The 14,151-nt window shown below is 45.3% G+C and overlaps 1 protein-coding gene across 4 annotated transcripts in view; it reads right to left on the bottom strand.

The window, feature by feature from the left end:
- Positions 1–1,489: 1,489 nt before the first annotated feature.
- The window catches only part of ADGRE1 (adhesion G protein-coupled receptor E1), a 54,272-nt gene continuing 41,610 nt past the window's right edge, over positions 1,490–14,151 (bottom strand). For 2 of the 4 annotated variants that reach the window (XM_030807747.1, XM_030807745.1), the window contains 4 exons: positions 7,262–7,353; positions 4,585–4,753; positions 4,356–4,460; positions 1,493–1,922 (listed from right to left, as the gene is read on the bottom strand). In XM_030807747.1, coding sequence (XP_030663607.1) covers positions 1,917–1,922; positions 4,356–4,460; positions 4,585–4,753; positions 7,262–7,353 — 372 coding nt within the window. In that variant the 3' untranslated portion in view covers positions 1,493–1,916. Of the gene's footprint in view, positions 1,923–4,355; positions 4,461–4,584; positions 4,754–7,261; positions 7,354–14,151 lie in introns of all 4 variants that reach the window. The other 2 variants (XM_030807746.1, XR_004028935.1) reach the window with 2 other exon arrangements.

The raw sequence follows: 14,151 nt of genomic DNA, 5'->3' as shown, positions 1-14,151 counted from the left end.
ATATGACTGAGCTAATTGAATCCTAACTGCTTAGGTGACTCAGAGTAAATATTATTCTAGTCTCTGTGACCCTAAACTAAGTATTCCTGGCATGTAAGGAAGAGAAAAAGGGGAATAAGGCATCTGGAGAAGGAGCTTTATGGTCAAGAGCTCAAAACTCAGCTCAACGACCTCTGTGGCTGTGTGATCCTGGGATAGTCACTTAACCTCTCTGAGCTTCAGTTCACCTGTCTGCAAAATGAAGAGTAATCATTCTAATCATTCATTCATTCATTCAACATATTTATTGAGAATCTACTTATGCAAATCCCTGTACTTACGAAGCTCACAGTCTATGTTGGAGACACCCAACAAAAAGAGAAATTATAATACAGGGTGAGAAAGCATGAAGCTTTTTGGCACACACAAAAATAATGCCAATTCTACTGTAGGAGATTCAAAGAATGCTTCCTAGCAGAGGGGATGACTACAATGCAACTCAAAGAGACAGAAGACATCAATTGAGTTTTCAGGGAAGTTATTCTAAGAGAAGGTGCAAAGGGCCCAAGTCAAGAGGAAGACATTTTTCTCTGGTTTTAAAGACAAGCTCTGCTGTCAGCATGGCAAACAGAAGAATGTTCTACAATAGTGCTTTTCAGACACCCATGGTTATACTCATCCCCTGGGGATTTTGTTAACATGCAAGTTCTGATCTAGGAGGTCTGGAGTGGGGTCTGAGATTCTTCTTTGCTTTTCTAACAAGCTCTCAGGTGATGCTGATGGTCCAGGCACCACGCTTTGGATTGGGAGGTTTTAGAGTGTCCATAGAAGTGAAGATACCTGCATTTAAACCTTCATCTTCTCTCCCAAGCTCAAGAATTTAAGGATGGTGGCTGGGCACAGTGGCTCACGCCTGTAATCCCAGCACTTTGGGAGGGTGAGGCAGGTGGATCATCTGAGGTTAGGAGTTCAAGATCAGCCTGGCCAACATGCTGAAACTCCATCTCTACTAAAAATACAAAAATTAGCCAGGCGTGGTGGTACACGCCTGCAGTCCAGCTACTTGGGAGGCTGAGGCAGGAGAATCACTTGCACCCAGGAGGCAGAGTTTGCAGTGAGCCGAGATCATGCCACTGCACTCTGGCCTGGGCAACAGAGCGAGACTCTGTCAAAAAAAAAAAAAAAATTAAGGATGGGTAGCGATAACTGTGACAGAGCAAATCCTAAATCCTAGCCAAGTCATTAGAAAGTTTCTAGAAAACAGGGAGGTCTTGGTTACCTGAAGGACCCCAGGAAACCAGAGCACTTTCCAAAGGTTGTTGTCACCAAGTGCTTCAACCCTCCAGGAAGTGCTAGAATTCTGCTACATCAAACATCCCCCTACTTACCAACATAACTATTTTTAAGTGTTTGTGCCAAAGTAGCTTATCTGTCTATGTGCCATCTTGGTTCCCTGGGACTCTCATTACAGTTCTACTGACCATTTCTTTAAAATCACAAAGAGTCTTTATCCTAGGGTAAATCAGCCAGACAGGCGACAAATCATGTATTGAGAGGTTCTCTGTGTCAGGCGCATGATAGGCGCTGGAGGGGCACGCTTAGAACCATGTGCCAACAAGGGCAGGAGAAAACAAAATGGTAGCCAGGTGTTCTTGGTCATGCCATTTAATTGGGGTCTGTTCTCAGAAACTCTGGAATTGAAGGAGTTGCAGAGCACGAAGATAAAATGGTCATTTGGAGCAGAAACGCCTGATTTCTCATCAGTGCATGCAACCACGGGAAGATGGCCCCCAACATTCTTCCCCAGAGAGTTCTGGGGCTGGTGGGATCCTCATTTCCATGTTAAGCTGCGAAGAGAAGATTTCAGGGTAGGCTCCTGCAGGAAACTACTGTCCTCAACTGTGGCTCCATGGCATATTTGAAAGCAAGAAAGGACTTTAACCCTGTGAGAGAGAAAAGAATTTCCTCAGAGTCTGCAGCAGAATTAATACAAACGTGATTCCAAGGGTCATGTCTACAGGGACAGAAGTATTAAAAATACAGTAACAAAGACTAGAAGGATAAACATTAAAATGTTAAATGCGATTGTCCCTAGTGTGACAGGCAGAGTTGGAAAACCCAAAAGCCATTCTCAACCTCCTCAGCATTGATAGCACCCACTCTGGACTTTAGGAAGCCAAACAGCTGTTGGTGCAAAATTTTTTGCCCATATCAGCGGTCACATGGCACACTTCTGACCAATTAGGTAAAGGGAAATCTGAGAGTTTTCTGGGCTTTTGTTTACTGTTAAAGACAGAGACATGAAAGAAGGGCTTTCTGGTCCTGTCCATCCCTCTTCTTCTTGACTTGAACATAGTCATGATGTCTGGAGCTGTGGCAGCCATATTGCAACCATGAAAATACAATAAAATGTCAACATGTTGATGGTGGAATGGAAAATGGGGAAAACCCAGATTTTTAGTTTAGAGACTTTACAACAGCACTAAGCATAGAACCAGCAACACCAGCAATATTAACAACACCTAATTCTGGACTTCTTGCAAGGAAAATCATTTCCCTATTTAATTAAGCCACTGGATCTAAGGTGCTTGCATCCAAAAATATAACTCACTGGGATCTTTATGTGGTGGGATAATGGGAAATTTTCATTTTATTTGTTTTCAGTGCTTACAACTGTTTTCTAAAATGTTCTGTACCCATACTGTCTTTTTCATTAAAACTATAGTAAACTGCATTATGTTTAAAAATGTATTGCCAAGAGAATATGTCATCCATGATCTGGACAATTTTTCCAGTGGGGTGATTCCTGTGGCTCATTCTGAAATCACCGGACATAACCTCTATAACATTCGCTTTCCTCATAATGAAAATAGACCGGCCGGGCATGGTGGCTCACACCTGTAATCCCAGCACTTTGGGAGGCTGAGGCAGGTGGATCACCTGAGGTCCGGAGTTCAAGACCAACCTGGCCAACATCATGAAACCTTGTCTCTACTAAAAATACAAAATGTATCTGGGTGTGCTGGCGGGCACCTGTAATCCCAGCTACTTGGGAGGCTGAGGCAGGAAAATCACTTGAACCCAGGAGGCAGAGGTTGCAATGAGCCAAGATCACACCACTGCACTCCAGCCTGGGTTACAGAGCAAGACTCCATCTCAAAAAAAAAAAAGAAAAAGAAAAAAAGAAAGAAAAAAAAAGAAAATAGACCAATGATACCTACCTCACTGGACTTTTGCAAGGCTTGACACTGAGATCCCGCTATGTCTGAGGCCCTCTTCCAACCCCGTTGCATACTAGTTCATCTAATATTTAGTATAACCTTCCAAGGTAAGGATTACCATTATCCCCATTTTATCAGTGAGGAAACTAAGCTATTGAATTATTATTTACTCAGGAAATATTCACTAAGAACTTACTGTGTGCTAGACAGCATTTTAGGGGCGTGGAATACATTGTTGAAAAAAATAAGACATTCTAGTGGGAAAACCAGCTTTGCCTCCATTTGCATATTCATTCCAATATTTCAATATTCCTGAAAATCTACATATATAAATGTTATCCATAATACATAAAAATTTTCTCTATATAAATATACATGTGAAGATATCTATATTAATTTTTTTTTTGAGATGGAGTTTCGCTCTTTTTGCCCAGGCTGAAGTGCAGTGGCACAATCTCTGCTCACTGCAACCTCCGCCTCTCGGGTTCAAGCAATTCTCCTGCCTCAGCCTTATGAGTAGCTGGGATTACAGACACCTGCCACCATGCCTGGCTAATTTTGTATTTTTAATAGAGACGGGGGTTTTGCCATGTTGGCCAGGTTGGTCTCGAACTCCTGGCCTCAGGTAATCTGCCCACCTCGGCCTCCCAAAGTGTTGGGATTACAGGTGTGAGCCACCGCGCCCAGCCGGTGTCTATATTTAAACTTACATCTTACATTTATATGTATATAATATTATACATTATATGTATATAATAAGTGTATATAAATGTACTTTATAAACATAATATATAAATATGTATTATTTTTAATGTATGTTACATAATTCATATACAAATGTATCTATGTAAATCTTCTGTTATAAATTATGTATGTCTTATTTATTCTTGAAATTTTATTTAAATAGATGATACAGAGATGATAGACAGATAGATAGATAGATAGATAGATGATAGATAGATAGATAGATAATGTGTGTGTCTGCTAATATGTACATATAAATCCCCAGGCTTCAACTCCACACTTCATCCATGATCTAACTAGGGTGGGCACCCTCAGCTCCCATTCAGTACCCAACACGTAGCAGAGCTGAGTGTCACCGAGTGGCCAGCACCTCCCTTGACCAGCACCCACAGGGAGCATGCAGTCTCTCACCATCTTGGAAGTGGATGGCATGGAGGACAGCAAGATCCTTGAGGTCTGGGACTGGGAGCTGGGCTTCGTCTTCCCAATGGTCCACCTCTTGTATTCTTCTCGTACCTGGAGAAGGAGACACGTCATCCAGATGCAGGGAAATGGTCCAGCAACAGGGATGTTGGGTGGAGGGATGCGGTGGGGAGGGGGGGAGGGGAGGAGGGGGATGGGGAGGGCAGCAGCCACACACCTGGTGGTTGAGCAGACAGTGGATGAGGAAGATGAAGGCCCCCTGCAGGCTGTTGATGATGGTGAACAGGTAAGCCATGACACCTGCCACAGGTCCAATCTGAAAAATGCCCAGCACCCAGGAGCAGCCCAGGATGAAGAGCTGGGCAAAGGCCTTGAAGGTCAGTAACCTGGGGAGAAGGTGTACAGCATGTAAGGCTCTGGGAGGTGGCTATTGTCCTTGCAGGCCATGCTTCCAGGAATGGTCTGAGGCGACCACTCTGCAATTTGCCACCTAGGTGTGGACAAATGTAGGGTGGGGTCTCCAAGCCTACGTGTGGGAAAACCAAATCCTATAGACATTTAAAATGCAATCAGCCTGGGTGCGGTGGCTCAAGCCTGTAATCCCAGCACTTTGGGAGGCCAAGGTGGGCGGGTCACCTGAAGTCAGAAGTTCGAGACCAGCCTGGCCAACATGGTGAAAACCCGTCTCTACTAAAAATACAAAAATTAGTTGGGTGTGGTGGTGGATGTTTGTAATCCCAGCACTTTGGGAGGCCGAGGCTGGTGGATCACCTGAGGACAGGAGTTCGAGCCCAGCCTGGCTAACATGGTGAAAACCCGTCTCTACTAAAAATACAAAAATTAGCTGGGCATGGTGGCGGATGCCTGTAATCCCAGCTACTCAGGAGGCTGAGGCAGGAGAATCGCTTCAACCGGGGAGGCGGAGGTTGCAGTGAGCCAAGACCGTGCCACTGCCCTCCAGCCTGAGCGAGAGTGAGACTCTGTCTCAAAAAAAGAAAAAAAAAGGATTTGCCACTAGATAGTGGTGGTCACCACACAACACTGTGAATGTACTAAAAGCCACTGAGTTACACGCTTTAAAATGGTTAAAATGGGGCCAGGCGCGGTGGCTCACGCCTGTAATCCCAGCACTTTGGGAGGCCGAGGCGGGCGGATCACGAGGTCAGGAGATCGAGTCCATCCTGGCTAACACGGTGAAACCCCGTCTCTACTAAAAATACAAAAAATTAGCCAGGCGCGGTGGCAGGCGCCTGTAGTCCCAGCTACTCGGGAGGCTGAGGCAGGAGAATGGCGTGAACCCAGGAGGCAGAGCTTGCAGTGAGCCGAGATCGCGCCACTGCACTCTGTCCTGGGCAAAACAGCAAGACTCTGTCTCAAAAAAAAAAAAAATAATAAAAAAAATAAAATGGTTAAAATGGTGAATTTCATCTGATGTGAAATTTATTGCTTACATTTTCTGCCATGTGTATGTGTATGTATCAACTTTGTTTTACCTTTTTGTCTTTTTTTTTTTTTTTTTGAGACGGAGTGTCGCTCTGTCACCCAGGCTGGAGTGCAGTGGCGTGATCTCGGCTCACTGCAAGCTCCGCCTCCTGGGTTCAAGCTATTCTCCCGCCTCAGCCTCCCAAATAGCTGGGACTACAGGCGCCCGCCACCACGCCCGGCTAATTTTTTTGTATTTTTAGTAGAGACGGGATTTCACCATGTTAGCCAGGATGGTCTCGATCTCCTGACCTCATGATCCAGCCGCCTCAGCCTCCCAAAGTGCTGGGAATACAGGAATGAGCCACCACGCCCGGCCTCCTTTCTGACTTTTGTACTAACTTTTCAAACATATTTAAAATGGATAAGGGATTGGATACTGAAGAAAAAAGAAGCAAAGAATGTTATTAGGTTACTGACAATAAAACCTAGACGATGGTTGCTGAAATTTCTTAAAACGGACAGTAGAGTGAGGAAGTTAGGAAACACAATTGATCTATAAAAATATTTAAGAAGTCCCAAATCCCTAATATAAAATATGTATAACAAAAATAATGAGATAGAATATTTCATGCATTAAATCAGCAAAAAATACATCAAAAACAATAAACTCCAGTGTTGACAATGTTGCAAGTAAATAGGTATTCTCATCATTGGAAACAAATTTTCTGAAAATCAATTTATGATGCACATACTAAAAGCATTACAGTCCAACCTACCCTTCAGGCAGTTGGATTTGGGTAGTTTCATGTTTACTGTTGTAATTAAATAGCCACAGTGTGGACGGATTTACCTACAAGGGTGCTCAAGGCAGTAGTGTTTATATAGAGAACAAACCAAAACCAAAAACAAATAGAAGCAAATTAAGTGTCCATGAATATGGTATGACTTAAATACAGTGTGCTACAGATTTACACTGAAACGCTGTGCAAGAAAATCATATTGTAGAATAATATCTAATTAAGTCAGAAATCATCAGGACATTCTCAAGAGAAAAAAAACATAAAAAACCAAATAGTATGATTCAGTTTCTTGTAAATATGCACATATAAGTATGCACAGGGAAAAATTAGAAAGTTTATTAATAGTTGTAATATATGAAACACTCACTGTTCCTAGTAACTGTGCTAAATGCTTTGTAAGTCACCCTAAAATAAGCAATGTTAATATCCCCATTCTGTAGGTGAGGCAAATGGGCTTCTGAGACGTTATGTAACTTGCCTAAGGTCACACAGCTTGTAAATAGTTGAGCTGGACTTTAAGACTCCAGATCTAGATGGTGTGAGATGCTAAACAGACCTCATCACCTCTGTCTTGGGCATAGAACCAGCACACAAAAAGTGCTCAAAGAATTTTTCTGGGAAGAAGGAAGAGGAGATTAAAAGAGGAGGGGAGGTGAAAGACGGCTTTACCTGGTGTCTTTTAGCGTTGAGACTTCGGCATTAACACTGGAAAGCCTCTGTCTCAGGATCCACAAGGTCCACGTCAGGAGGATGGAGTTGATCTGCAAAGTCAAGCAGAAGGATGGAGAGACTGGATATACAAACAGACAAGGGCCAGAAGACATATAAAAAGAGAACTCTGGGCTGGGCGTGGTGGCTCACGTCTGTAATCCCAGCACTTTGGGAGGCCAAGGCGGGTGGATCTCTTGAGGTCAGGAGTTCGAGACCAGCCTGGCCAACATGGTGAAACCCTGTCTATACTAAAATACAAAAAAAAAAAAAAAAAAACATTAGCCATGCATGGTGGTGGATGCCTGTAATCCCAGCTACTCAGGAGGCTGAGGCAGGGGAATCACTTGAACCCGGGAGGCAGAGGTTGCAGTGAGCTGAGATTGCGCTACTGCACTCCAGCCTGGCAACAGAGTGAGACTCCATCTCAAGAAAAAAAAACACAAAAATTAAATTAGGCAGGTGTGGTGGCGCACACCTGTAATCCCAGCTACTTGGGAGGCTGAGGCATGAGAATCACTTGAACCTGGGAGGCAGAGGTTGCAGTGAGCTGAGATTGTGCCACTGCACTCCAGCCTGGCAACAGAGCAAGACTCTGTCTCAAAAAAAAAAAAAAAAAGAAAGGAGAATTCTGACCCACGATTTATAGCAACCAATCCAGAAAGCCAAAGAATGACCCCTGTAGCAATTGAACCAAGACAGCAGGACTTGGTTAGTAATTGACAGCTTCCTTAATTTTTGTCCCTACTTCCAACTTAGGACCAACAGGTAGAAGCCAATAGGTACCCCTAACCAATCACACAGGATACCCTGCTCCTAGTTAGCCACCTACAGCTTGCCCATCTGTGCAACAGCCTCCAATCAGGGCTTACCTGTAGCCTTCTCTTTTTTTCCTCTATAAACCTTCCCCACTTCTCTGCCTGCCTTTGAGTCTGAGCCAACGCGAGTGATGATGGTAGCTGACTCTTGTACTGCTGGACTACAGAAATCTTGGAATAAACAGCCTTTGCTGGTTCTCAATGGGGCGGTCTCTGTTTATTTTCCCAAGGTGCATCCAGTACGTTAGGACATAGACTGCAAACCTGAGTGGAGTTTATTATCTTGAGTTTATTATCTTCTAAAGCCCTCCCTCAAAAGCATCCCTGAGCAAGATATAAATACACCTGGGGCAGGGTCTGTTCACCCAGGGCAATACTGACATTTGGGTCAGACCATTCTTGGTGCGTGGGGGCAGCGGGGAGAAGGGGGCTGCCTTGTGCACGGTAGGATGTTAACCAGCATCCCTGGCTTCTACACACTAAATGGCAGTAGAACCCGCCTCTCTAGTTGTAACAACCAAAAATGTCTTCTGGCCGGGTGCAGCGGCTCACACCTGTAATCCCAGCATATTGGGAGGCCAAGGTGGGTGGATCACCTGAGGTCAGGAGTTTGAGACCAGCCTGGCCAACATGGAGAAACCCCATCTCCACTAAAATTACAAAATTAGCTGGCCTTGGTGGCAGGCGCCTGTAATCCCAGCTACTGGGGAGGCTGAGGCAGGAGAATCGCTTGAACCCGGGAGGCGCAGCTTTCAATGAGCCGAGATCATGCCATTGTACTCCAGCCTGGGCAACAAGAGTGAAACTCTGTCTCAAAAAAAAAAAAAAAAAAATGTCTTCACACTTTGCCAACTTCCCCTTGGAGGGAAAACTGCACCAGTGGAGAACCACGGCCCCAGGGGAATTGTTTTTTCCAGATGAGTAGAACTTCCAAGAAAGCCTAATGTCCTTGAAGATTTGGGAATGGGTAAGATAAACATTGCATTATTATTATTATTATTGCGACGGAGTCTCGCTCTCGTCTCCAAGGCTGGAGTGCAATGGCGCAACCTTGGCTCACAGCAACCTCTGTCTCCCAGGTTCAAGCAATTCTCCTGCCTCAGCCTCCCGAGTAGCTGGGATTACAGGCACGGGCCACCACACCTGGATAATTTTTGTGTTTTTAGTAGAGATGGGGTTTCACCATGTTGGCCAGGCTGGTCTCAAACTCCTGACCTGAAGTGATCTGCCTGCCTTGGCCTCCCAAAGTGCTGGGATTACAGGCATGAGCCACCATGTCTGGCCAACATCATCATTACTATTATTTCCATGATTGATCATACCTAATATTTACTGCACTCTGGTCAATGCCTGGCATTGTACTAAGCATCTCACACACATGGTTTGTTCGTCATCACCACTACCTCCATGAGAGAGGTCTAGAGGGGAGAACTTGGTATTTCAAGGAAGTAGAAAGTTGGCCGGTACAGCTAGAGGGCCGAGCAGGCAGGAAAAAACCAGAAAGGGACCCTAGGGAAGTTGGGTAGGGCCAGGCAGTGAAGGATCTGAGGTGTCAGGCTCAGGGAGTGGACATCACCCTGAGTGCAATGGGAGAAGCTATAGAACAGTTTCACGCAGAAGAGCATCAGGATCAACTCTGAGTTTTAGGAATCTCGTTCTGAAAATCCCTTTCACTACAAAACACCAAAAATGCTGGACGAACCCCAACAGAGAGCCTTTTAAATTTATTTATTTATTTATTTTAATTTTATTTTTTGAGACCAAGTCTTGCTCTGTCACCCAGGCTGGAGGGCAGTGGCGCCATCTTGTCTCACTGTAACCTCTGCCTCCTGGGTTCAAGCGATTCTCCTGCCTCAGCCTCCCCAGTAGCTGGGACTACAGGTGCGAGCCACCTTGTCCGGCTGATTTTTGTATTTTTTTTTAGTAGAGACGGGGTTTCACCATGTTGGCCAGGCTGGTCTCGAACTCCTGGCCTCAAGTGATCTGCCCACCTTGGCCTCCCAAAGTGTTGAGATCACAGGCGTGAGCCACTGTGCCTGGCCCCAACAGACAGCCTATTAAGCTTATAAGAAAATAAAAACAAATCTTCAGAGGCCATAAATGAGAGAGCAGTAATGAACCAGAATGCTGTAGCTGTCCTAAGGGTGTTTCCTAAAATCAAGAATCTAAAACCCTGGAGATTGAATGGTCATTTGTGGAGTCAGAGGGGCAAGCCCTAGGGTCTGAAGAAGGTGTAGAGTCCACCAAATAAAATAAAGACCCCATTCTCATTGAAAGGGTGGGCTAGAAAATAAAACTCTGGGCCGGGCGCGGTGGCTCATGCCTGTAATCCCAGCCCTTTGGGTGGCTGAGGCGGGTGGATCATGAGGTCAGAAGATGGAGACCATCCTGGCTAACACAGTGAAACCCCGTCTCCACTAAAAATACAAAAAATTAGCCAGGCGTGGTGGCGCATGCCTGTAGTCCCAGCTATTGAGGAGGCTGAGGCAGGAGAATGGCGTGAACCTGGGCGGTGGAGCTTGCAGTGAGCCGAGATGGTGCCACTGCACTCCAGCCTGGGAAACAGAGTGAGACTCCGTCTAAAAAAAAAAAAAAAGAAAAAGAAAAGAAAAGAAAAAGAAAATTCTAGCCAACAGAGGAAACAAGGTAACTGTTCTGTCTAGGCTTTGGATCTTAGTGAAGAACAAAGAGAAAAGAAAAGAAGAGACGAGAGAAGACAGAGTGGGGGAAGCAGGGGAGGAGAGGGGTAAGAAAGAGGATGAGGGCCGGCTGCCAAGGCTCACACCTGTAATCCCAGCACTTTGGGAGGCTGAGGTGGGAGGATGGCTTGAGCCCAGGAGTTCAAGACCAGCCTGGGCCACGTGGTGGCATGCACCTGTAGTTCCAGCTACTTGGGTGGCTGAGGCGGGAGGATCAATTGAGTCCAAAAGGTTGAGCCTGCAGTGAGCCATGATTGCACCACTGCACTCCAGCCTGGGCAACAGAATAAGACCCTGCCTCAAAAAAAAAAAAAGAGGACAAGGACAAGGAGGAGGAAGATGAGGAAGAGGAGGAAAAAGAGGAGGAGAAGGAGGAGCAGAGAGATAAGAACCCCAGCTCTGGCCTTCCATGGATTGGGAGTTCAATTTTACACTATCTTTATAGTCCAGGAAGCTGTGAGATGAGGCATTTATGAAAAATGGTTTCCGCTTGTTCGTACCCAGTTTGAGTTGAATTGTGTCTCCAGAAAAAGGTATGTTGAATCCCTAACTCCCAAGATCTCAGAATATGACCTTATTTTGAAATAGAATCTTTACAGAAATAATCAAGTTAAGATGAACTCATTAGGGCAGACCCTAATCTGACTGAAATATGACTAGTGTTCCTTTTTTTTTTTTTGAGACAGTCTCACTCTGTCACCCAGGCTGCAGTGCAGTGACGTTATCTCCGCTCACTGCAACCTCCCCCTCCTGGGTTCAAGTTATTCTTGTGCCTCAGCCTCTCGAGGCTGGGACTATTGGTGCCTGCCACCATGCCTGGCTCATTTTTTGTATTTTTTAGTAGAGACAGGGTTTTGCCACGTTGGCCAGGCTGGTCTCGAACTCCTGACCTCAGGTGATCCACCTACCTCGGCCTCCCAAAATGCTGGGATTACAGGCATGAGCCACTGTGCCTGGCCGGTGATCTTATCAAATGGGAAAATTTGTTGGAGAGGGGTCTGGAACAGACCCCTCTCTCGTGCTGTCATGGGGAACGTGGCCCTGCGAATACCTTGATTTCAGGCTTCAAGCCTCCAGAACTGTGAAATAACAAGTCTCTGTTGTTCCAAGCCACCCAGCATGCAGTAGCTTATTACGGTGACCCCTGAAAATTAATACATGCCCCCCATTTAAAAAATCTGATCGATATCAGCACAAAACCTCTGTGGAAGAATATAATTTCAAGCATCCCCAAGAATTAGATCAGTCAATTAAACATTACAAATGAAGCCAGGCACAGAAAGACACATTTCACATGTTCTCACTTCTTTGTGGGAGCTAAACATTTAAAACAGGTGAACTCATGGAGCTAGAGAGTAGAACAGCAGTTATCAGAAGCTGGGAAGGATAGTGGAGGGGTGGGCGGGGAACAGGGAAGAGGGGATGGTTAATGGGTACAAAAAAATAGAAAGAATGAATAAGATCTAGTATTTGTTAGCAAAACAGGGTGACTATAGTTAATAATAATCGAATTGTAGATTTAAACACAACTAGGAGAGGCCAGACACAGTGGCTCATGCCTGTAATCCCAGCACTTTGGGAGGCCGAGGCGGGTGGATCACCTGAGGTCATGAATTTGAGACCAGCCTGGAAAACGTGGCAAAACCCCGTCTCTACTAAAAATACAAAAAATTAGCCAGGCGTGGTGGCGGGCACCTGTAATCCCAGCTACTCGGGAGGCTGAGGCAGGAGAATCGCTTGAACCCAGGAGGCAGAGACTGCAGTGAGCTGAGATCACGCTCTTGCACTGCAGCCTGGGAGACAGAGCAAGACTCTGTCTCAAAATAAAAATAAAAATAAACCAAACAACAAAACGAAACAAAAACCAGAAGAACATAATTGGATTGTAACACAAAGGACAAATGCTTGAGGGGACGGACAACTTGTTGACTCTGATGTGATTATTATACATTCTGTGCCTGTATAAAAATATTTCATATACCCCATAAATATACACACTTACTTTGTGCCCACAAAAATTAAAAATAAACAAAATTTTAATCCTCGAAAAATATGACAAAAGACATAGGGGAATGAGTGAGAGTCAGAAGAATCATCATCTGGCAGGGCTGTCAAGTCTGGATGGAGGTTGGGAGGCAAAGAGATGGGTGTTTAACATCCCCTGGCCTCCCTTTGCCTCGATCCACCGTTTCCCTCCGTCATCTCACTCCTTCCCCCACAATTCCTCCTAATTTCTTTTTACTTTTTCTTTCATTCAACATCTGTGCCTAGGAGATGACATAGGAGTTAAAAAAGATTTATTTAGGCAGATAGTGAGGGTAAGGAAGTCCTCGGTAAGGTTTTCCTTTGAATGAAAAGCAGCTCCCAAATCATTTTCTTTTCTAACGGAGAGCAGCCGGTAGAATCGAGCTATAGACATAGAAAGGCAAGCTAGAAGCTTGCATGGGTGAATGCTGGCAGTTGTGCCAATAGGAGAGCGGTTACCTGGGGAATAGGCATGTTCAAAATGGCAGCTCTGGCTGGGCGCAGAGACTCACGCTTGAAATCCCAGCACTTTGGGAGGCTGAGGCAGGTGGATTAACTGAGGTCAGGAGCCTGGTCAACGTGGTGAAACCCCATCTCTACTAAAAATACAAAAATTAGCTGGTCATAGTGGCATATGCCTGTAATCCCAGCACTTGGGGAGGCCGAGGCAGGCAAACTACCTGAGGTCAGGAGTTTGAGACCAGCTTGGCCAACATGGTGAAAACCCGTCTCTATTAAAAATACAAAATTGCCGGGTGTGGTGGTGCGTGCCTGTAATCCCAGCTACTTGGGAGGCTGAGGCAGAATAATTGCTTGAACCCAGGAGGCAGAGGTTGCAGTGAGCCGAGATTGCACCACTGCACTCCAGCGTGGGTGACAGAGTGAGACTCCATCTAAAAAAAAGAAAAAAAATTGGCAGCTCTGTCTTCCCTTTTCTTTGTAAACCATGTAGACAGTAAGGAGAAGACAACATGGTGCCAGCCAAGTAAAGACCCCATTTGCATAATAAAAGATCAGGGTGGGTGGTCACACTGGGTCCAACCAATCTTTGGGCCCTATGTCAATCAGACGCCGCCCCCTCAAGCCAGTCTAAAATCCGTTGCACTTTGCTGCGGGCCAGAAGTCCCACTCAGGAGGCCCTCTCTCTTGCAAGAGACAGAGAGCTAGTCTCCTTTCTCTTTCTTTTGCTTATTAAACCTCTGCTCTTAAACTCACTCCTTGTGTGTGTTTGTGTCCTTGATTTCCTCAGCATGAGGCAACGAACCTTGGATATTATTATCCCCAGACAACGACACTGCTTCAGAGAGAC

The sequence above is a fragment of the Nomascus leucogenys genome, unplaced genomic scaffold (genome assembly GCF_006542625.1).
Source record: "Nomascus leucogenys isolate Asia unplaced genomic scaffold, Asia_NLE_v1 Super-Scaffold_241, whole genome shotgun sequence".
In the NCBI taxonomy this organism is placed as follows: domain Eukaryota; kingdom Metazoa; phylum Chordata; class Mammalia; order Primates; family Hylobatidae; genus Nomascus; species Nomascus leucogenys.
This window is presented reverse-complemented; position numbering and strand designations above follow the sequence as displayed.